Source organism: Littorina saxatilis, linkage group LG7 (assembly GCF_037325665.1).
Source record: "Littorina saxatilis isolate snail1 linkage group LG7, US_GU_Lsax_2.0, whole genome shotgun sequence".
Taxonomy (NCBI): domain Eukaryota; kingdom Metazoa; phylum Mollusca; class Gastropoda; order Littorinimorpha; family Littorinidae; genus Littorina; species Littorina saxatilis.
In genome coordinates this window covers 41,833,540-41,857,807 of record NC_090251.1, presented here as the reverse complement: position 1 = coordinate 41,857,807, position 24,268 = coordinate 41,833,540, and the positions used below count along the sequence as shown (strand labels likewise).

The following is a 24,268-nucleotide window of genomic DNA, read 5'->3' as shown; positions in this document are numbered from 1 at the left end:
GAAAACGTGTACCGAGTGGTTACGTCCCTTGAGTAAGAAGGGAAACATTTTAGGATAAATCAAATTTCTAAGTTAAATAAAACAAATTGGTTGGACACATTTGGCCCCATGAATGTAAGGTACACAAGGTCGCTCATCAGTACTATCGAAGGGTGTTTTTTTGTTCAGTGTAGAGTTTATACTAGATTAACGAGGCCGAGAAGCGAAATATCAACACGGCGAAAGATGAAAACGTCACACCGGCCTACAGAGGCTGCAGGGGTTTCAAATAGACAACAAAAACCGACTGAAGAATTAACGCTGGACGTGATAATGACAGAGGCTCTTGTGCCAAGTCTTTTAGTACTGCTATTAGCCACGTCAATGAGTGATATTTGCAACTCGAAATGCTGGCCACATGAGTGGCCGGTGCTTGGTGGCTTGGAATAAGGTTGAACATCCGTGAAAAAATCTTATAATTTGTTTTAATGTCCTGAACGGCCAGTTCCGCGCTGAGAAGCGGTAATAACAAGTAGGCCCTACTGCCGGAATCCGATGCCGGGAACACTGTCTGGAAATCATCGCCGCCTGGTCTGAAATCAGATAAAGTTAATCAACACGGCCGACAAGGTTATTACCAACCGGAGCAAAATCAGTCAAGGAAACACTTGAACATACCACCACCCTCCCCTCCCCTACAAACAAAACAAAGAAACAAAAACAAAAAACCCAGTAAGACCATAACCGGGTGATCGAAAAAAATATATAACTGACATAACTATTACCGGCTTTACAAACTGCTTAGAAAACAGACGAAAACAAAACAAGAAAAGAACGTTAAAAGCAACAATGGGGAAAGAAAATTTCAAATTAAAGTATTACATCTGGGAAATATATAGTAACTGACGCGCACACATTCGATCCAACGATCGGTCTTATTTCAGTCCAAATGCGCACACAGCGGCATGGTGTTTCGCCGAACGAAGGCCTTTTTTTCCGCCTCACCGTCAGACATACGACGTCACGTGACGTACTTTCACTCGAAAGGGTTTATGGTAGTAAATGGAAAAATGTGAACAAATAGGCTTTGTAGCCAAATGTACCGAAGCTGATACTTTAACTTTATATAACTTTGTATATGACGATTAATGTCTTTAAAAAATTATACTTCGGTCCGATGTCTTGTTGTTGTCAAAGATTGTGTATATAACTTGGAATCAAGAAAGCTAACGCCTGTGAATCCCATCGGGCGCGTCTCCGTCTCTTCTGAAGTCTCTTCCCCCTTTAGCCCGACATGTTGCGTTCTAGTGTAGGCTCTAACTGAGCCAATATTTCGGGGGTTTGTTGCACTTCTTTTTAATTTATACTTTAACGAAAACAAAGGGGGATTACACTTCATCGGACTGTATAGGGAGAAACAACGCGACGCTCGAAGGAAAGAAAATCTCTGTGGTTTCGAGAGGTCATGGACGTAAACCTTTGTGAAGGAGAGACACACCATATTCGATTCTGAATGACGGCTATGTTTACCACTTCAGAATCGTCAATTCTTCAAAGGTACGGTGATGACATTCATTACAATTTGTTTTTGTTTACTTGCTTTATAGTGTAATTTGTATGGACAGTTGTCTTGGTAAACGTATGGTGTGATTTGTGCCTTCCGGCCGCTGGCAAGTTGAGGCACAGCGTGCCCGAGAACTTTCTAGTCGAGACGGGTTGGCTGGCGTTGAGAAAGGGCACGTTGTTTACGTCAAGATTTTCACCTTTCGCGTAGCCGGGGAATCGTCACGTAAAAGTCCGAACGAACATTATTATAATGAACAAAAAGAGGGGAAATGCCTCTCTGTTTTGTTTATGTAAAGTTTACAATGTGGTTGTCAATGGAACACTTCGTCATCATTGATCCGGTGTGGTAAACAGCTGACGCTTCTTCCACAGCTTAGCCTTGACGATATGATCGTAGGGTGTGTCGTCAGCTGCAGCATCAACATTTAGTAGTGGGAAGACACCGTTGAAAATGAAGATATTTATCTTGTAAGCCTGCCGGATGAGTGAAAGGAAGTGTAGTTCTTACAAAGATAGGTGTTTGGAAAATGTAAACAGGTTGTTGATCCAGTAGATGGCTTGCATATAAAGTTGTAAGCAGATGGACACCCGTTTTGTAACATGAATTGATCAGGCGAACCTGATAGTGATACATTGATGGTTAATTGTGATCAATGATTCAACATAATGAACATTCAGATGTTCTCACCACACTTTTGCCGTAAAAAATAAAATACCAATAAATGTACCATTTTCAACAATGTGTTTTGAGTTACCCATTTTATAAAAATGTTTGTTTGCAAGTTTGATACAGTATGAGTATTTGAAGGAAATGGACACTTGTGTTGTCCCTGTATAACACATATTTTGCATTGAATCAGGTCTTTAGAACTAAATAAGTAAATGAATAATTAATATTAAAGAGATCGAACACTGATTGTCAGATTGACGAAAAAAAAAGATTTTGCTGTGATATTTTCACAGTGTGATAAAACAAGTCGGAGAAAAATCTATCTTACAGGCTTTATGCTACAATTTTTTTGAAAATGATAATTCGAAAGAAAGAGAGAGCAAAGTTCTGAGTAGATGAAAACTATAAGAAATCAAAGTTTAAAAGAAAACAGTGCATCAAGTAAGTTTTTTTTTCGTGGGCTAAGAAAAGCACAATCTGCAAGATGAGATCGGAAGTCTGCATTTCCTCGCTCCGCAGGCCTATAGTATAGAGCAAGTCGGACGTTTGTGGAGCCCTGGCAGGCATGAAATGTCATGATTAAAAGACCAACCCACACCTAGATAAAACACACAACAACAGAAAACAGTAGCAAAAAGCATGCATGTCACCATGTGTGTCAGGCATACTTTTCACTGTTGTCTTCTGGGTTGGGTTTTGTATTTTACGTGTAGTACATGGTATGTAATACTAGTATTGTACTTTTACAAGTTGATTTTTTTTTTATGCATGTGCTCAGCTGTGTAGCGAAAAAGCACATGCTGGCATGGACACTTTTGAATTGATGAGTCACTGATAAGTGATATTCAGTTGTGTAAATTGAGAAAGCGTGGGCAGAACATTTTCAAAGGATCAGAAAATTATGAATGGTTCGTTACAATTTCTGACTTTGAGATGTTTTCTTGGTGCCTGTCGTCTGTGTCTTGATTGTGATTGTGTGCATTTTTGTGCATGGTCTGTAAATGCTGTTATCGTATGAAGATTTGCAAGATTAGCTTGTGATTTTAACATTATGTTGAAGATTGTCTGCCCTTCTGATTAAATAAGAGGCTTTGTAGGGTCAACACGTGGTTTGATCTTGTTTGATGTACTGACTGGCCCACTTATTGTGAACCTTTTACATTTTTGCAGTGCATCTTATTTTGTTTCAGGACTTGACACCCAGTCCTCAAATGCAAGAAGTCCCTCCTAATTACGCCCAAGCCAGCGCATTTAGCAATTTTAAGAAGATAAAGTTGGAGGCGGGAGCCTTGAAGCAGCATGTAGTTCAGGGCAGAGCGGCCTCCCCCTTTCATCTTCACGATCACTTCAGTATCACTTCTCACCACCAGCCTTTGCGATCCCACAATGGGAATGAGCTCTTGGAGTTTGACGGGCTACGCCATCAGACGTTCAACAACCACCACAGTTCAGCAGCAGCAACTTCGTCGTCCCAGAAAAGTCTGGCTTTCTCAGGTAGCCACCATCGCGTTGGTGGCATCAAGCGAAAAATTGACGAGTTAAATGTATCAGTCCCCATGCAGTTGACTGAAACTCACGCCATCTCCAGCGAGGATGAGTGTGTCAAGACCACCACGACCGCGGCAACAGCCAACACTGCTGCCACGACAACAACCTCCAAGAACACGACGACTAGCTCGTCAAACAGTGAGGGGGACTACCATCTTGTACAGCATGAGGTGCTGTACTCGATGACCAATGCCTATGAGGTGCTGGAATTTCTGGGGCGGGGCACCTTCGGCCAGGTGTGCAAGAGCTGGAAAAAAGGCACCAATGAGATCGTGGCCATCAAGATCCTCAAGAACCACCCTTCTTATGCGCGCCAAGGTCAGATCGAGGTGTCCATCCTGCAGCGTCTCAGCCAGGAGAGTGCGGACGACTACAACTTTGTTCGGGCGTTTGAGTGCTTCCAGCACAAGAACCACACCTGTCTGGTGTTTGAGATGCTGGAGCAGAACCTGTATGACTTCCTCAAACAGAACAAGTTCCAGCCCCTGCCCCTCAAGTACATCCGTCCAATCACGCAGCAGGTGCTGACCGCCCTGCGCAAGCTGAAGCAGCTGGGATTGATTCACGCTGACCTCAAGCCGGAGAATATCATGCTTGTTGACCCCACGCGCTTTCCCTACCGGGTCAAGGTCATTGACTTTGGTTCTGCAAGTCATGTATCCAAGGCCATGTGCTCCACTTATCTTCAGTCGCGTTATTACAGGTAAGTCCAGTTGAGTGTTTTGTGTGTGTGCTTCTGTTGGTTAGTTTTAACCTCAATCAAACTTCAATTTTCTCCTGTTGCAAGTGTTGCACTACTGACAGCAGTGGTGAATATCCTGGATTACTTTGAGGATAGCAACTTGGAGTGTTGTTGCTGATTGGAACATCATCTGTGTCTGTCTGTTTTTAGAGCTTTAACTGTTGTCTTTTTGTTTGAAAGTGTGGTAGGTTTTAAATCAAATCAGAATTTTGCATGAATATTTGAATATTTGCAAACACGCTATGTGAGCTTGTATAAAATATACACATGATGTGCTGTTGCCATCTGGGGTTGTCTATGAAATTCAGCGAGATACAGCTAATGAACTTTGGATGTAGTTTCGCGAACACGTTTCTGCTATAGCACAGTTGGTCTTGTGGATGTAGCAAAGGTGGAGTGAAGCATTAATAATTTAGTTTCAGGGATGTTGCTACAAATTCATACCTATAGGACAAATGTCCTAGCTCTTCAGCATCAATAGGACATTTGACCGCTTTCAGAAATTTCAATAGGACGTCAGAATTTTTTCATTTTTGAGTCACTTGAGAAAAAGTGACTCTATGTAATCGGTCAGTGTTAGTCTGTCCGGCCGGCCGTCCGTAGACACCACCTTAACGTTGGACTTTTCTCGGAAACTATCAAAGCGATCGGGCTCATATTTTGTTTAGTCGTGACCTCCAATGACCTCTACACTTTAACGATGGTTTCGTTGACCTTTGACCTTTTTCAAGGTCACAGGTCAGCGTCAAAGGAAAAATTAGACATTTTATATCTTTGACAAAGTTCATCGGATGTGATTGAAACTTTGTAGGATTATTCTTTACATCAAAGTATTTACATCTGTAGCCTTTTACGAACGTTATCAGAAAAACAAGGGAGATAACTAGCCTTTTCTGTTCGGCAACACACAACTTAACGTTGGGCTTTTTGTCCGTAGACACCACCTTAACGTTGGACTTTTCTCGGAAACTATCAAAGCGATCGGGCTCATATTTTGTTTAGTCGTGACCTCCAATGACCTCTACACTTTAACGATGGTTTCGTTGACCTTTGACCTTTTTCAAGGTCACAGGTCAGCGTCAAAGGAAAAATTAGACATTTTATATCTTTGACAAAGTTCATCGGATGTGATTGAAACTTTGTAGGATTATTCTTTACATCAAAGTATTTACATCTGTAGCCTTTTACGAACGTTATCAGAAAAACAAGGGAGATAACTAGCCTTTTCTGTTCGGCAACACACAACTTAACGTTGGGCTTTTCTCGGAAACTATAAAAGTGACCGGGCTCAAATTTTATGTGAACGTGACTCATTGTGTTGTGAATAGCAATTTCTTCCTGTCCATCTGATGCCTCATATAATATTCAGAACTGCGAAAGTGACTCGATCGAGCGTTTGCTCTTCTTGTTAAGAATGACACTCGCCGTGTTCCCCCCTGTTTTTGACCCTAATGTAGCACAGGATGCCGTTGAATAGCCAAACGTGTTCAGCTTTTGTTGAACTTTGGCTGGCTTTAGATTTATTTATTGGTGGCATAACTCAGTGCGTTTCGTCAAAATGTCTCGAACCGAAAGCAAAAGCAGACGCAAGACTTAGTCAGTTGGAGTTGTCTCCCATACTCATAACTTTAATGTGCTGCAGACGGGTGTCACCCAAACGCAAGATCCGCACTGCACAACCTCAGTGCACCTGTACGCGAGAGTGCTTGGTCGCTTTTTGAAAATGTGTATCTTGAAAGGAACATTAACGAATATCGCGCTGTCCGAAGGAATTGAGTTCTTATCGGACAATGCCAGCGCTTAGTTCAAAACGATAGGACATCTTACCGCCATGCGGCTATGTGAATCGGACATTTGAGCCTCTAAATCGGTCTATGTCCCACGCCTAACGACATCCCTGTAGTTTATGTAGAAGAGTCCAAGTGGTGTTTTCCCAGGCTTTCGTTTTGTTTTTGTAAACATGGATGTGGGTTAACAGGGCTGGCAGCGGCATGAGTTGAACAGTAATCAGTTTTGCCTTGTTGGTTATGTCTCAAAATAGTTAATGTGGGTATCAGTTTATTGTCAGTTTATTCCCAACTTGTCTTCAGTGACTTTTGAAATATATCTCTTTGGTCTAATGGATTTGCACTTGCAGTTGCAGCCTTTTGTTTTGAAATTCGCTTCCGTGTCTATGCCTTCTAGACCATCGTAGTTACTGATGTTCTATTTGTATTGTTTGGTGCAACTAAGACTAAGAGCAGAAAATGTGCTGCTTACAGTTACACTGTGTGACAGTTGCAAGATGTCTGAGTGTTGCCATTATTAGTTTGTCGCTCTGAGCCTTGGAAGAAATAGATGAAAACCCAGAGCGGCTGGTTGCTGCTAATGAGATGTCATTCCAACTTGTCCTCGAGCGTTGTTATGCTGTTTTTGTTGTCCCCCGCCTGAGGCTATGTCTGTTTTTCGGTGGAAGGCTGTGCAAGTGTAGAACTAGAAGCATTGTTTTTGTTATGTTTTTGCACTGTCATAGTGTCAATCAACTTACTCCATTGTGAATCATTGTCAGGCTTTGATTTTGAAATTGCAATTCTGGTGTGTTGATAAAAAGAATGTTTTTGTACTGTCAATCAACTTACTCCATACTAAGGCTTTGAAATTGCAATTCTGGTGTGTTGAAAATAGGGGTGCTTCACTGCTTGTCAAGATTTTGTTATCGATTGCTTACGGCTGTCAGTGACAGATGTACGCTGTGCTGTTATCATTTGACAGGTCTGTACAAAAATAACTGCACCATGAATAATTATAAGCTACTCACAAAAAGTTAAGGATCACTTGCACACAAATTCATAACTTTCCAAATAAGAAAGCCAATGCGTTGGTATTTGGCACACGTTTAATTCAATGCTTTAGTGATAACGATACAACATTTCCTTTAATTTCGAGCAATCGTTTGGTCTGTACATTTTATCAAAGTGTGTACGTATCAAAATGTAATTTCACAAAGTCGTTGAAATCACAAGACATGGCATTCAGATGCTCCCAAAAATTCAGTAATGCGTGTAACCGCCCTGGCTGTTCTGGCACTCGACGCAGCGAGTCCTCATAGAGTTGACCAGGGTGGTGAAGATCCTCTGTGGAAGCGCCTGCCACTCTGCCTGCAGCAGCTGGTAGAGGTGCTGGACATCCCTGAGAGGGGGGTGGTTGCTCCTCACTTTGCGATCCAACTCATCCCAGAGGTTCTCAATCGGGTTGAGACCGGGACTGCATGCTGGCCACTCCATTCTGTTGACTCCAGACTGCTGCAGGAAGTCGTTGACCACCCTTGCCCTGTGGGGGCGAGCGTTGTCATCCTGGTAGACAGCCTGCGGTCCCATCTGCTGCAGTGTAGGCACAGCCAGCGGTCGAAGGATCTCATCCCGGTATCGGAGGCCAGTCAGGTTACCCTGTACATGAAACAAGGGTGTTCTGTGGTGAAGGCTGAAGGCCCCCCAGACCATTACAGAACCTCCACCAAAGGCTACCTTTTCTTGGACAGTGGCGTCAATGTAGCGTTCCCCTTGGCGCCCCCAGACCCTCAGTCGGTCGTCGTTGTGGTTCAGGGTGAAGTGTGATTCATCACTGAACAGGACCTAGGACCATTGCTGACGTGTCCACCTCACGTGACGTCTGTAGTGCTGCCCTATGGGCTGGAGTTAAGCGTGGCCGTACAGCTGGGCGACGAGAACGGAGGTTAAACCCATGAAGGCGATTCCGTATGGTCTGCTGGCTGATGTTGGTGTTAGTAGCCACCCTCAGCTGCCTTCGAATAATGCTGGAAGAGGCTGTTCTTGTTTGCAAGGCTAGTCGTTCAATGAGACGATCTTCACGTGGAGTTGTCTTCTTTGGTCGCCCAGGTCTGCATCTTTCCTGGACCCTCCCAGTGGCTGTGAAACGTTGAATCAGTCTGACAATGACCGAGATGGACACGTGAAGTCGCCTGGCCACTTCTCGCTTGGTGACACCATCTTGGAACCATGCAACAGCTCGTCCCTTCTCAAACTCGTTCAATTTTCGTCGTGGAGGCATTGTCAGATAATGCCTAATACTGGTGGTATGGCTTCTCAAAAAGCCAAGCAAGTGACAGCATCTCACACATAAACAGCAGTGCTTGCACGTGCATAATGGTTTTTCCATGTGGCTTGTGCAATGTGTTCGGGCTGAACGATCCAAAACAAGGTCCTTTTTCGCAAGTTTCCGCTTTTTCTTTTGCTACCAAGCTCAGTAGTAGAGAATCTCATGCAATGTTCCCACTAATACAACATCGCCCACTTACAGCTGAACAAGAATTCATAACAATTTGGTTTGACTGAGAAAGAAATAACAGTAGCGAACTGATTTTATTGAGCACCTGTTTTCTCATAGTGATCCTTAACTTTTTATGAGTAGTGTAGTTCCTCAGGCTCACAGCTTTGTACTTAGTTGAAAATGAAATTGTACTCCTTGGCCACCTGATCTTCCTGCACATTTTACAGAAATGTTCACCTGTCAAACTTATAGTTATATCTTTCAAATTTCTAAAGAAATAACTATTTTGCGGCTGCATTGGATTTGAAATCATTTGGCTGCCCTTGTGTGTTGAACTTCAAGTGGATTAAACCTACACAACTAGTTTTTAACTCGGTTACATAACTTAAACACTTTAAATTAGCTCCAATATAAAAGGAATACCTGTATTGAGAGGTAAATTTGCTTTGAGTGTTGGGATTCCCAGTTTTCTAGATTATTGTGAAGTGGCTGTCCCTCTTTGTTGGGTCAGGTCTCACCCTGTTTGTATTAGAGCTTGGGGTTGTCAGCCCCCCTTCTCCTCTTGACCTGCTTGGAGTAGCGAGATTGAGATTTTTACCCTGGTAGGGGACCAGAACACATAAAACTTTCTGCCAACCTATCTTTCAGGTTTGTCCCTCCTTTGTTACAAGGAGAGAGGCTTTGGGTAGAATTTAATCTGTGGGGTGGGGGTAGGGTAGTAAGAGGATTAGGAAGTGAGGTAACTAAACTGGAACTGTGAGGTTCAAACATTAGATTTGACCAGAACTGTAAATTGGAATTGCATGAACTGGATTTGGTCTGAAGTGGAAAAAAAATCGTGATTGGAAAAAGAAAATACAAACACAACATAAGAATTGATGATGCCCAAAGACTTGTTCTTGGAGATAACATTTATTATTTTCTCTTGAGACTGCTTTTATAGTCTGCGTTGTCAGTGAATCCCATTTTCCTGGTTCTAATCTTGGACACAAGGACTGAAGGAGTGTTTCTTTCCTAGGGCAGTGTTTGAAAACAATACCAGCCAGAACTTATCAGGCAAGAGCCAGCAGGAGATTGGCGGTGACGTAGGTCAGTGAAGAATAAGCTATCGCAGCATCACGAGTGGCTCAACATGAGGGCTAGCTTGTCGATAAAGCAGCCAGGTCTCAGGGCCCTGCCTCCAAAATAGCTCTCCTTTTTCTTCGTAAAGATAAAACTGCAGAATGAGCGCCTGAGTAGCTGGATATGGAGGGCGCCGGGTTGTCGGCTGCTGCTAATTGGCAGTGCTTCAGCAAAACATGTTTGCCTCCAACTGTGGTTGTGCTTGGTCATGGGAAGAGGATAGAGATTGGCTGTCTGGCCAGCAGCCACTGTTTCAGTTCTCTGTGAACACACTGAATGGTGAACGCTCACAGTCACCCACAGTCTATCTGGGGGGTAAATTTGAACGCATCCACGCGGCCTTCGTGGGTATTTCTCACTCTCAGGGGGATGTCACATGTCAGCTCAGCTGATTAAAACTGGTAGTAAACAGGAGACCTGAGGCCACTTTCAGGCATTTTTTGGAAAACTGTGCTTGGGGTGGTAATGGGGGTCAGTGGGTGATAGTGATAATTTTAATTAAATATATTGTTTGCTGTGCCTGCGTGCACTCTCATTGTGCGTGTGACTTATTGTTTTTTGTTTGTTTGCTTAAATGCCCTATGGGCCTAAAGCCGAAATGAAACCTTGATACTTACTAAACTAGCTGCGATATTTTGAAAGATTTCCAGAAGATTGCTTAGCCAAAGACTAAAAGAGTAAGATTAGACCACAAAAGCCCAGTCTTTGGTTGATGTTGATTCTGCACTTTTGACTTAAATCGACTTGACTTTTTCAGTGTTTTTGGTCCGTAACAGTCCGTAACAGTCTTTAATGATTTATATAATTTCACACACACGAATCACTATTGTGGAACAGGGATGGCCACATCGTTATTCATGATTTACTAATAAGGTGTGTCGCAGTATAACAAAAGAACCGAGAGAGAGAGCGTGGGACGGACATTTGCTGTGTAATCCCACTTCATACTCATAGTATACCCAGAGTGTGTACCCACACATGGATTTTCTCACCAAGCACTTGATCTTGACAGGCAAGAGGGAGAGAGAGCTCATAAAACCTCTCACGTGAAACGAAGGGGATGAAAATGTTGCATACTTATACTGAAGGATATATAATGTGTGGGTTTTTTTTACAGGCCGGTCGTGTCTGTGAAGTGAAACGACAGTGACAGCCTGTGACTGAAATAAGACTAAGAGCTTGCTCAATCAATCAACTGGCTTGGTAACTTCGGCTTGAGTTTGTTATCGGACGCACGTGTGTGTGTAGCAGGTGTCGTTCTCGCTTCCGTTCAAAAGCCTCCGATACTGAGATGATAGGGATCGTCTGCAGGTGTCATTTAGCGGTAACGTGGCAACTGTTTGAAAAGCGGTAGAAAGTATAGAGTAGCCAGTTGCCTCCCCCCTTCACCCTCTCGCATTACCCGGGTCAAGCATTTTGTCATTAGAGACGGATTTGAATACAGGTGTGTCTGAGCTTAGACTAGAGCAACGGACAAAGGGGCCCCCCTCCACCCGGCCCAACTCACGCGACAGGTGGACAATGGAAAGAGGGGAAAAGGGGGTTGAAGATCAGGTGGAAAATAGGGCCCAGTGAATTGGATGGAATCAAAACGCAGACGCCTGGGTCCGGTAATATGTAGCTAGTCATCGGTCGGCTGACCGTGAAACTGACGGTGGGTCGACGTTGAACCGCAAAAGTCAGTAATATGAGCGCGAACAACTGCCGGTCCAACTGAAAAGTCGCCCGACTGCGGTTGGGCTTACAGGCACCTTTTTCGGTCGATCGACCGCAGTGTCTCTACTTGTTTTAACTTTCTGAGCGTGTTTTTAATCCAAACATATCATATCTATATGTTTTTAGAATCAGGAACCGACAAGGAATAAGATGAAAATGTTTTTAAATTGATTCCGATAATTTAATTTTGATAATAATTTTTTTATATTTAATTTTCAGAGCTTGTTTTTAATTCAAATATAACATATTTATATGTTTTTGGAATCAGCAAATGATGGAGAATAAGATGAACGTAAATTTGGATCGTTTTCTAAAAACAATATTTTTTTTACATTTTTCAGATTTTTAATGATCAAATTTTCTCACCCTGTCCTTTACCACCCAAAAAAAAAATAAAAAATTTGAGTTTGGAAAAAAAAGTTTAGGGTCGGCGCCGAAATTTAGATACCGGTACCGCCAAAACAGGACCGATGTTTACATCGGAAGTTGTAATGTTCTAAAAATACCACTGAGCGGCTGACTGTCTAGTCAGCCGACTGTCAGTGCTACCGCGCTGCACATATTACCCGTCAAAACACGGCCGGTCAGCAGACTGCAGTCAACTGACTTGACAGTCAGTCGACTGTGGTTGCTCGACCGTCCAAAATACGCTGTTCATATTACCGGCCCCTGGGGGTTGATGGCGGAATGCACGCGTTTGGGGGAGGGGGAGCACAGCAGAACCACTTTTCCCGCCACTAGCCAGACACAAAGAAAGACGTTTCCCCGGACCGGTTTTTCCCTTTGTAACAACGAACATTAGGCCCCCTTCCTGTACTCTGTGAAAAGGTCAACTTGTCAGCATCGGGGCAAAGCGGGGTCATACGGGTTTTTCCTCGAACAAAAGGTAGAAAAGCTCTTTCGTGGAACTGTTGGCCAGATGGTTTGCCCAAGAGCCAGCGGGGAAGGGTGAAGCGAAGTCGGGGTGTTTTTCTACTTTACAGGGGAGGGGGAGATTTCCTCTGTCTTTCCTTTCAGTTTCACCTGGACTTCCAGAAATTCGAGAGTCCTGCTGCTAGAGCGTTTTGTTTACGTTGTCTGAGCCGTCAAGGTCAGGGACAAACGTCTGAACGTGTCGGGGAACATAGTAACAACTGACACTAACACACAAATAACATTGATCATGACATCAAAACAACAACAATAGCAGCAACGTCAGCTACAGCAGTGAGGAACATATAAACGATAGAGAAAAGAATGAATAAGGGACGCTCTGAAACAAGTAAACAGTGTTTTACGTCAGTGTGCAGGCGTGGAAGTGTGCAGGCTTTCTAAGCCTTTTGTGTTTCGTTTTTATAAAGGAGTAGCATTGTACAATTTGTAGCAGTGGGGTGTTTACCAGGCAAGTTGCTGGAGACAGCCTGCCCTTTGCAGAGTTATGCACAACTCCTAGCATGGACGTTATGACAGAATAACATGGGAGTGGGAGTGTTGCAGTTGTGAAATACAACGAGAGAGAGTGGAGAGAGAGATATATGATATTGTCCTTAGAAAACATCGTCAAAGGGTTCTTACTTCTATAGTCAGCAGAGCACCGACCTAGCATTTCTACACTAGTACTAGTAGTTAGTAAAGGGTCTACTGCTAGCAATAGCAGTTCCTCTGAGGATGGGCTAGGCTGTAAATGTAATGATGACAGTGACAGGATGGGCTGAACACCGCAAATGAATATTCTGCCTGCGTCCCCACTCACACTCACAGTGGCCAGGATGATTTATTTTCACACTCCAATCTATTGATGGGAACTGGTGATCGATGTGTTGCCCACTTGCAATAATGCAGGGAATTATTCAGCTCCCAATTGATTTGATTCATGCAGTGGATATTTTATAAGTTCTGTTTTTGTCCCTTTTTTCTGGTCCATTTTTGTTTTGCAGAATCCTTTGCTTTGAAATTGAAGACTTTAACTGTGTGGTGATTTGTGATAATGTCATCAGGGTTCGTACAGACTACAGGTCATGGAAAACCTGGAAAGTCATGGAATTTGATTTTTAATTTTCCAGGCCTGGAAAGTCATGGAATTTCAATTCAAGTCATGGAAAGTCATGGAATTTAACAAAAATAAGAAAGAAAAAAAAATTAACCTTTAGCACGCCAGCGGCTATTTTCGTCGCCCAGCCATTCTCCCCCCCCCCCCCCCCCCCCCCCCCCTTTGCCAGCCAGCAGCGATTTGCGCATCTTGAACACACGGCCAGTACCGTAAACTGGCCTTGACACGGAACGATCCAAGGAGTCATCTGAAAGAGGGAAATCCAAACGCAATCCGCCTTGTTCGATTTTATGGGCTTGGACGATAGAGAAAAATAAGAAAAGCAAAAGCTGGAGTCCAGTCTGGACGAAACTGCTATCAAGAACGCAGAATTGATTTTTTTTGAGTTTTTTTTTTTTAGCCGTAAGCGCCATTTCTCATTTCGAATTTCTCATAACTGCTGTTCACAATGCGGCCGCAGTGAAACCAACAAAGGGGCCTCACTCTGGAAGAGTTTCCTGCTCCGATAAACATGGCGCTTACGGCTAAAAAAAACACAGAAAAAAATCAATTCTGCCTTCTTGATAGCAGTTTCGTCCAGACTGGACTCCAGCTTTTGCTTTTCTTATTTTTCTCTATCGTCCAAGCCCATAAAATCGAACAAGGCGGATTGCGTTTGGATTTCCCTCTTTCAGATGACTGAGATTGCCCCCCTTGGATCGTTCCGTGTCAAGGCCAGTTTACGGTACTGGCCGTGTGTTCAAGATGCGATTTGCGTCGCCAGCACAAGGCTTGTTCGTATGACCAACTTCTCGTTCGTATTTGCATACGAGAATAACGGTATTTTTAACGGCACTTGAGCCAAAGCGAGGCTCACTTCCTTCCGTTATCTCGTCGTGTCGTCTGCGCTGCATTTGAGTCGGTTTCGTCGAAGTTTTCTGCTTTTGTTTTTGCATCGATAAAGTACTTTTGCGCTTCGACAAGCAAGATGGAGGATGATGAGTTTGAAACTTTCTTTCGAGTTGTTTCTTGACAACAAAAAGTATGCGGAATTGGAACGAATTACCAAGGAAGATCTTCGCAATGAACTGTGTATCGCGGTGAAAAAAATGACAGTTCGTCAAGTCACAGTCAGTGACGGTTACGAAAGGGAATTTACGAAAGTGCAGATGGATACAAACAGTGGCTGGTCCAGTTTAGTGAAATGACAGGACCAGCAAACATTACCGATAATCTGACTGCGTAGCAAATGCTTGACTTGCTTGTCGAAGAGACACTGCGTAGAAACTGACTCAAATTCAGTGCAAAGCAAGCCAGTGTCAAAACTGGCAGTGACAAGACGTAAAAGGTTTGCTTGTTCGGAAATAGCGACCTGTGGATCTAGTCATGGAAAATGTTATTGAGGCTCATGGAAAGTCATGGAAAAGTCATGGAATTTTGTTTCTAAAAACCAGTGGGGACCCTGTGTCATGCACATGCAGTTAATCAGATGTTGAAGGTCTAGACATTTTTCTGTTTATAAAAACTCACGCACCCCTCACAAGCAGAATGTATGCAGAAGCAGTGATACAGAAGCTAGCAGTGATACAGAAGCGAGACTCTCCACTGAGATCCATGCAAAACAAGTCAGAAGGGGCTGCCACCCAATTATGCTGTCCATCAGTTACAGAAATTATGAAGTAGGATGTAATTATTTTTCGTCCGCAGCATCTTCATGGTTCAGGAGGTTTGGGGGGGGGGGGGGGGGGGGGGGGGGTTGGAGATTGTGGAGGGAAATAAACAGGACTGGAGTGCCTCCAGGGTCCCAAGGAGGGAGTTATTGATTAAGGCGGGGGACCGCCTGGGAATTGTAGAGGCCTCCGCAAGGATGAACTGGAGCTTTGCAGGGAGAGATGGGGCTTACTTGGTTACAACTGGATGGGACTCATTCTCATCCCATTTCTTTTTTCTTTCCTCAGCATACACGCACTGACAAACGCACACAGACAGATGCACGCACACAGACAGACGCGCACACACATGCACAAACACACACACACTTCTAATAATAGCTCTTTTACTTATAAATACATTTTGCGGCTTTGCTGTGCTAATATTTTTTTATTATACAGAAACTGAGAAAGCGTTTTAGATAGTTGCTGTTTTATTTCCATGACACTGAGTTAAGAATAGAATGTGTCTGAGTTCAGTTATTTAATGTATTGTGATTCCTGGTACATACATTGACCATTGTATCATGCAAACATTAACACTGAAAGTAATGTTACAATCTTACATTTTATGATATTTGGTATGCATTAACTTGAGTTGTGATAGAATAAGATAGCATGTCCTCATTTGAAATTGAACACTGACTGTTTCTTTGTTTTTTCAGTGTGTTTTGAACAGCGAAGTTCTGTCGCAAACTTTCCCGTCAAGCACAGGTGCTAAATACTTTAAGTTCAGCTAATGTTGCAATTAACCTGAGATTTGGAACAGAAACATTGAGGCTTTGATGATCCTGTGTAAACCAGGGAGCTATTTGAGGTGTCCTCTCTGTCCATATGAAGCCTGAAGCAGCACACATTATCATCAATATTTAATCTTTCCATTGCTTGGCTTACTGCCAAGCTTGTCACTCTCTGCAGATTTCTATCACCAGTGTGAATTGTCTCATTTTACTGAACCCAATTTATTTTTACCTGGGGATCTTTCAATTTCATAACTGCAAAGCCATTTTGTAGTAGAGTGTAGTTTGAAGCAAGGGGCTGTGCATAGTATAAGTTTGCAGTGGAGACACTCTTACTTTTTTGTGGTCCATTTCTTTTCAAGAAAAATCTTACTTGAGTTTGACCATGACTGTGTCCCTTCTCCAGCCTTCACATTACATACATGTACTTCCTATTCAGTCTGCCTATAGTTTTTCACTTTATATCATCTATGGTTCTCTAGCTGCTTGGGAGTTACTAGTGTTTCAGCAGATTTGGTGAACAGCTCAAACTGAAAATGAAAATACATGGAAGTAGATCTAGTGAGCTCTTTCTGCTTGCATTGTTATTGCGGTCTGTTGTGTAATGCAAGATCAGCATTTGTGCAAAATTTGTTTAATAGTTGTTGTTACTATTAATGTTACAATGTAGTTTGAATGAATACTACTTGTACTAGGGGTTCAACAGCTTGCATGTTGTTGGCTCTTTCAGGTCATGAAACTGAAACTGCGTTAAGTATTGTGTTCCTAGCTTGGATTGTATTGCTGAAATTCAACAAATGGTTTACTTCCCTACTTACCTTATTTGAAGAGTCAGGAAATCCTACTGGTTGACTTCCATCTTATCGTAAAGCTCAGGGCTGTATGGGTTTTAGTGTTTTGTCTAGTCTTTCCATCTGGCCTTGACAGCCGGTGACAAATGAACATGTTATTCTGTATCATGTATGCATAATATAATAATAATAATACGAATATTTGTAACGCGCACATATCTCACCAACAGGCGACTCAAGGCGCACATACACTCATTCACACACACGGAGACTTAAAGTCACTAACACACACACACCATCAACCATAAAATATGTACAGTTATTCAGGGTGGGATGGGGGTGGGCAGTGTAGAATGCATGGATTATTTGGAAAAAAGGAATGTCTTGAGTGCAGATGTGAATGATTCGAGGGACTGTTGTTGATGGAGGGGGAGAGGTAGTGTGTTCCATTGGCTAGGTGCTTGGAAAGAAAATGAGCGTTGGCCTGCTGTTTTGAGTTTGGTGTGGGGGATGTTGAGCTTCAGATGATCTATATTTTTATGTATGTAAACTGACACCGAGAATGAGATAGTGATAAAGCAAGGAGTGAGTGAAAATTTATGAGAGTGTCTGAATATTCTGAGAGAGTGAGAGAGAGTGAGAGAGATCTTTGCATCCCATTTGTGTTATCGTTCCAAGAGCAAAGGGACAAGAGACAGTAAGTAACACAAGAGAAAAGCAATGTTGTAAGAAAAAAAGCTTAAATGTGTCCACTCCAAATTTGACGTTGATCAAATAAATTAAAATACTGTACGCGCAAGAGCAGTCTGCAAGTGCTAAGAGACTGGGTTACTTTTCTTTCAATCTGTGATTGTATTTGTAGCGAAACTTTCTCCCAAGTCTTCGGCTGTTGGCAGGTTTAATTTCATTACATGACTAATTGGGAAGGTCTAAGGTAGACAGGATCAGGCCTGTGATAGTGATACGACTATCACTTGTATCAGCAAAGACTGGATAACAGACCATTACAGTTGTGCAAGTGCACATTAAATCAGTACTTTCCCTGAATTGCCAGCGAGTTTCTTGGCAAGTTTTTAGATCAGTATATCATTTGTATCATAAGTTTTTGTCTGTCTGTCTTCTTAAAAGAACACTCTGTGGAAGTACAGTGACTGTATACAATGTTTTGCTTTGTCATACATTAAACGTTCCAGAAACCTATAATTCTTTTTTTATTCTGAATTTTGGAATATTATCAGTCTATCTGTTGTTGTTGTTTTGTTTTGTTTTTAAACCTGGAAACATGTTCAGAAGAAGTGAGACTTGGTTTTTAATCGCAGTAGAGATTTTTTGAACCAGTTTTTGGTCTGTTGTGTGTGTCCATGATGATGGTTGAAGGGGAGTCAAGAAGAAGAGAAACTGCAGTGTTATTGGCGAGGCTTCCGACCCCAGACAGTGTGCCTAGTGGGTGTACAGGAAGAGGCAGACACAAAGGAGTGGTCCTTGGGACCCCCCCCTCCCACCCTTTAAACAACAAAAAAAAGAGAAATCTTGACAGGGACTGGGGAGAAGAGCTCTGTGCGTTTTTTCGCCCCACGGATGTTAGTGTGAAGACATTAAATACAGTGTATTAAACCATAGGCATGTGTTGGTTAACTACACTCAGTGGAAATGTTCAGTCTCTTTCATAAAACAGTCTCTTCTGAAACGAAAACAAAACAGTTAAAACCAAGAGGGTATCAGAATCGTGTTTTCACGCCGTTCATTTGCTTTACTTTCAGACAGTATAACATTGTACATGTACACGCTGGAGTCAAATTAAATGGGTGGCAAAAATAAGTTAAACGGTTTTCAACGGCGTGTGTCACTTTAAACATGAGAGAAGCCGGCGGGGGTCTGTGCTCAACAGGTAACGCTGGGATTGCTGTTTGCGGGGATGATTGCTGGCAGCCGACGAAAACACCCGCCTTTAGCCACCTTGCGATGCCTATCCACCCGCCTAATCTGGAGTGCCAACTTGACAGTAGGGTTTTTTTCTGCCCAACACGCCCGCACCCATCTCGTTCTCTTTCAACCCCCCCACCCCCACCCCTGTGCTAGTTGGGGCCAGATACAGAGTGAAAGGGTTGTTTGTGTTCAAGGTTTACACTTTTCATTTTGCCCGAAGGTGGATAACAATAATACTGTAGTTCCGATGGTTGTACGTGCTATTTGGTCGATGTTGTTGTGTACAGTGTTGTGAAGCTGACCAGAGAACGCATTGTTTGAAAGAATAAAGCTGGCTGAATGTTCGAACACTCTGGGGAACTATGGAATAATATGACATGATTAGAACATGTCCACTGTTGGTGTGGGATTTTTAGCGGGATTGGTTGTGGTGTTGTTTGGCTGGTGCTAATTGGCGATGTGTGCTAATGCGCTGATTTCAGCTGAATCAGTGAATGTTAGGGTCTCTCCTTGGTGCGGTTTTCGGAAGTGAGGGAAAAGGTTCTGTATAATAAATAATACGCTCTCTTCATTTACTGCCGCTTCCCTTTGTTATACTAAGCGTCAATCGCGTGCAATTTTTCGATAACCACATACCGTGCGGTAGCTCCAGGGCATATTCGTTTTCCTGGTCGAAGATTCTGTCGCATTTTAGCAACCATACACATAAGCAGGAAAAAGGGAACAAATTTGCAATAGCACCAGGACATAACTGTTGTCCCGGCGGAAGGGATTTGCAGCCAATCGTTAGACACCGTTGTCCTGATAGTACTAATCAGAAACTGTGTGGCTCGTAACCGGAACTGGGACCAAGATTCAGTACAGGCAGCATACGCGTAATGACAAACAACGCGTTTTAACACTGGCACAGGGCTCGCTTCCACATGTATACTGTTCGTTATGTCGTGAATGTTTTCTTCTGTGGTGCAAAAGCATTCAGTAGACTACGAACCCTCTGCATCTGGTCAAAGGTGCTTTTTTGCCTTCAATAATGATAATGATAATAATAAAGACTTATCACCCTTTCTCGTAATTAAGAATTCACGGCGATGTACAAACAACACAGACAGATACACACTCACAAGACACCCCCCCCCTCCCTCCGCTCCTCTCCCATCTCTATCCCTTGGGCATAGCCAGCGAGTTCGCCGCACCTTCCATAATTATGTAAAACTAAAAACCACAACAACACAAACCCCACTCATTTGGGAAGGCCCCGCAGCAGTTTCGTTGTCAAGTTGATGCACTGTGATGAAAGAAGAAAAGAATAGCCTTTTGGTGTAGAATAAAGCCCCGCCTAAAGGGTTGGTCGTCAGGGTCTGATTTTATGAGGAGGAGGTATTGTATGATAATAACTCGGCCGAAGTAAAACAATTTTTATTCGAAGAGAGGGAGGGAGAGAGAGAGAGAGAGAGAGGGGGGGAGGGAGAGAGAGAGAGAGAGAGAGAGAGAGTGGGGGGGAGAGAGGGGGAGAGAGAGAGAGAGACTAGAGAGAGAGAGAGAGAGAGAGAGAGAGAGAGAGAGATATCTTTGCAACAAAGGGATTGCAGGAGGAATCGTTGTCCATGCTAGTGAAGATGTGCGTTGACACGTCAGTGCTAAAATGACATGGCAGGCCTTTCTACGCGTATAAGTAAGCAGAACGAAAACCTTAGAGACCATTTCTACCTTGCTTGTGAGTACATGTACGTGATGTGACACGCGGCCACACGTCTCCCCTGCCTGGGTCATGGAGGTAACCGGTGAATGTAAGCCTTTGTTGGCCTTTGAACGCGACAGGGGTTGTGCTGGGTCACTAAAACTGGCTTGCTGGCTGGGAAACTTACGATAGCTCAGACAAAGAAAGGGCTTCGGACAGATTCGCCCAAAGCTATATTTATATATCCCTTGTAAATGTTGGTTTCTTTGTTTCACCGTTAAGCAAGTTGCAAGTGTGTGTGTGGGGGGGGGGGGGGGGGGAGGGGGGGGAGAGAGAGAGAGAGAGAGAGAGAGAGAGAGAGAGAGAGAGAGAGATGGACAGACAGACAGACAGACAGCGACATCACTCATTGTTCATGATGCCGTCTACGATGTGTGTGTGTGCTTGCACTTTGGAGAAAGGGGGCCGGGGGAATAGTCTTTCAGCATTCAGTGAATTCATCCGAAAAATACCAATCATCCCAACGTTTCCCACAGTACCGGCCTGGGTAAACGTCATACTCCGAACTCGTACATAAGGTAACCACCTCTTACTCGAAACTGTCAGTTGATGAGGGGGCAAAACAGCATGAACACCCAGAAATGATGTAATTCTCGGCCAAGCAGAGGAAACGGCGCTCTCCTCTACCTGGCTTCGTTGCCAACAACAGCACAGATTGGAAAGAGTTTTCTCTTGTGGTTCGTGTCTGTCAACGTGCTTGCTTGTCGAGAGTTGTTTTTGGTAATGGTGTCTGTATGCGGGTTGATGCCAAGGGGGGGGGGGGGGGGGGTAACACTATGTGACTTGTTGTAGATCTATATAGAGCCTTTTGTCATTGTAGTGTGTAGGTAAGTAGGGGGGGGGGGGGGAGGGGTTGCCTAGTTTTGCTGTTATTGATTACGGGTTAGGGCTTACTGTGGATCAAGTGCTGTCTATATTTGGAGATGAGGACATAGGCGGTGTTGACAGAAAATGATGGTGGTGTGAGAAGAGAGAGAGAGTGAGACTGAACTTTATTTTACAAGGATAAAGATTTCTGGGTCTTACAGTACAATCTGTCAGAGAGAGAGAGCGAGTGAGAGAGAGAGAGAGAGAGAGAGAGAGAGAGAGAGAGAGAGAGAGAGAGAGAGAGAGAGAGAGAGAGAGAGAGCGCGCTCGTGTATGTATATGTGTGCGTGTTTTTGTGTGTGTGTGTGTAGTAGTTGTCAACTTTAGGTGGTGAAAGCTCAGTATGCACTGTATGGAGCCGTGAGACCGTGATAATTTATGGCCTGTGGCGATTACTACGCTAGGCTTAATTACTCTTGGAATAGTGCTTCTCTCATTAGTGGTAATCAACACGACTCGAATAGTTCCTTGCATAAGCGATGTTTGATTAGGATTGATGACTTCGTGGGTGTATCTTGCCTAAACAGCATTGGTTTTCACTAGATGTGATGGGTTTTCTAACTGAAAATGTGTTACTGTCCAATGTGACATTGACACGTATTGTACATAATTCATTGCAAGGGTTGAAGTAGAAGTCAGAGTTGATAGTGAAAGAAGTGTAACACATTGCCATCAGTAATGACAGCTTTTTATTGTGACAAAGTATTGATGTATGCATCTCTTCAGTTTAAACTGTCGTCCAGACGCACACACACACACACACACACACACACACACACACATAAGACAATCTCGCTTACCCCCCAACCCACTAACACGCACATACCCCCCCCCCCCCAACACACACACACAAACATACAAGAGCGTGTCGACGTTGACGCACCTGTTTATTGGACGAGCGGCGGACCCAGGCAGGTGCGAAAGACCACGTACTGTACCCAAACACGCTCACAGGGTCGTCAAAGGGTCCGTCCGTGTGTCCTTCAGTCGCCTGTGTCTTTGTCCTCGACAGCTGAGATGGCGTGGCCGTGCAAATTGCCGTCTTTTCCACGTCGTTCGGCTATAGACCCCATGCTTGGTTGGGGTGTGTGCTGATACATGTATATGTATGGGGGAGGATTGTATCTGGTCTACTCTTTGATGGTTAATGGTGGAAGGAATACGAGAGGAGAGGGGTTGTTGAATGCCTTTGACATACTCGGAAGGTTGTCTTTCCGTGTGTATGTGTGTGTGAAGGGGGGGGGGGGGGGAAACAGAGAAAGAGCGTCCGTGTTAATGTTATCTAAAGAGTGTAACTATGGAAGGGCCACCTCCCTGTCACAAATGGTGAAATGCCTGATTTATTAAAAAAAAAATTTTTTGACTTTGAGGTATGTGTATCATGTATGTCTGTGGAAATAAAAAAAAATGTAGAGGTAACAAATGGGGTTGAGATGACATGTTAAAAATGTAATCATGTAGTAAACATTCCTTTTAGTGGGCGGGTTTATATTCTAAATGAGTAAAGAACCAAACGATCTTTGTGTTTAAAGATTGTGGCTTCTTTTGAAAACTTAAATCAAGCAAAAAAAGGGCTTGAACACATGTGCATTTATTTTTCCCCTTCATTACAGTTTAGTGCGTGTGTTCCTCATTTTAATGTCAAATACTTTGTTAGAGGAAAGTTTATCTTTATTGTGTATTTATTTATTAATTTTAGATTGTAAAGCTTTGTACATAGTTTCCGTGAGATAACATCCTGGTCAGACATGGCCGAGAAAAAGTGAGGTATTTTTTGACTCACATGCGAAGCAAAAGTGAGTCTATGTACTCACCCGAGTCGTCCGTCCGTCCGTCCGTCCGTCCGTCCCGGCGTCCGTCCGGAAAACTTTAACGTTGGATTTTCTTGGACACTATTAAGTCTATCAACACCTGATGTGGCCTGATGGTGTATGGTTACAAGATCTCAAAAAACATGTGCGGCAACTTGACCTCACTTCAAGTTCAAGGTCACAGGGGCCGTAATTGTTGTCTTAAAAACGACCATTTTTCACATTTTCGCATTTTCTCTGAAGTTTTTGAGATTTAATACCTCACCTATATATGATATATAGGCCAAAGTAAGCCCCATCTTTTGATACCAGTTTGGTTTACCTTGCTTCAAGGTCAAGGTCACAGGAGCTCTTCAAAGTTGGATTGTATACATATTTTGAAGTGACCTTGACCCTGAACTATGGAAGATAACTGTTTCAAACTTAAAAATTATGTGGGGCACATGTTATGCTTTCATCATGAGACACATTTGGTCACATATGATCAAGGTCAAGGTCACTTTGACCCTTATGAAATGTGACCAAAATAAGGTAGTGAACCACTAAAAGTGACCATATCTCATGGTAGAAAGAGCCAATAAGCAACCATTGTACTTCCTATGTCTTGAATTAACAGCTTTGTGTTGCATGACCTTGGATGACCTTGACCTTGGGTCAAGGTCACATGTATTTTGGTAGGAAAAATGTGTAAAGCAGTTCTTAGTGTATGATGTCATTGCTAGGTTTAGTTATTTGACCTTGACCCTGAAGGTCAAGGTCATGTAAAGGTCAAGGTCAAGCATGTGAGTCGTATGGGCTTTGCCCTTCTTGTTTTGTTGGGGGTCAACAAGAACTTTGGAGTTTGTGGGTGAAAAACTTTGCAGGTGGAGAAGTTCGACTTTTTGATCGAAGACCCTTGGCATTTTGTAGAGAGAAGAGATACTATGTTCTGTGTGCGAGGCTTGGTGGGTGGTTGTGGTTGGGGGGGGGGGGGGGGGGAGAGAGAGAGAGAGAGAGTTCTGGCAGAAGTTTGACTTTGTGAACTTGTGCAAACTTTTGCTTCAAGAGGGCAGAGGGGAGGCCAGGAATG

The 24,268-nt window shown here is 43.3% G+C and overlaps 1 protein-coding gene across 5 annotated transcripts in view; it reads left to right on the top strand.

The window, feature by feature from the left end:
- The first annotated feature begins 1,246 nt into the window (after positions 1–1,246).
- The window catches only part of LOC138971489 (homeodomain-interacting protein kinase 2-like), a 64,836-nt gene continuing 41,814 nt past the window's right edge, over positions 1,247–24,268 (top strand). For all 5 annotated transcript variants that reach the window (XM_070344230.1, XM_070344227.1, XM_070344228.1 and 2 more), the window contains exons 1-2: positions 1,247–1,536; positions 3,406–4,466. In XM_070344230.1, the coding sequence (XP_070200331.1) occupies positions 3,427–4,466 (1,040 nt within the window). In that variant the 5' untranslated portion in view covers positions 1,247–1,536; positions 3,406–3,426. The remainder of the gene's footprint in view (positions 1,537–3,405; positions 4,467–24,268) is intronic.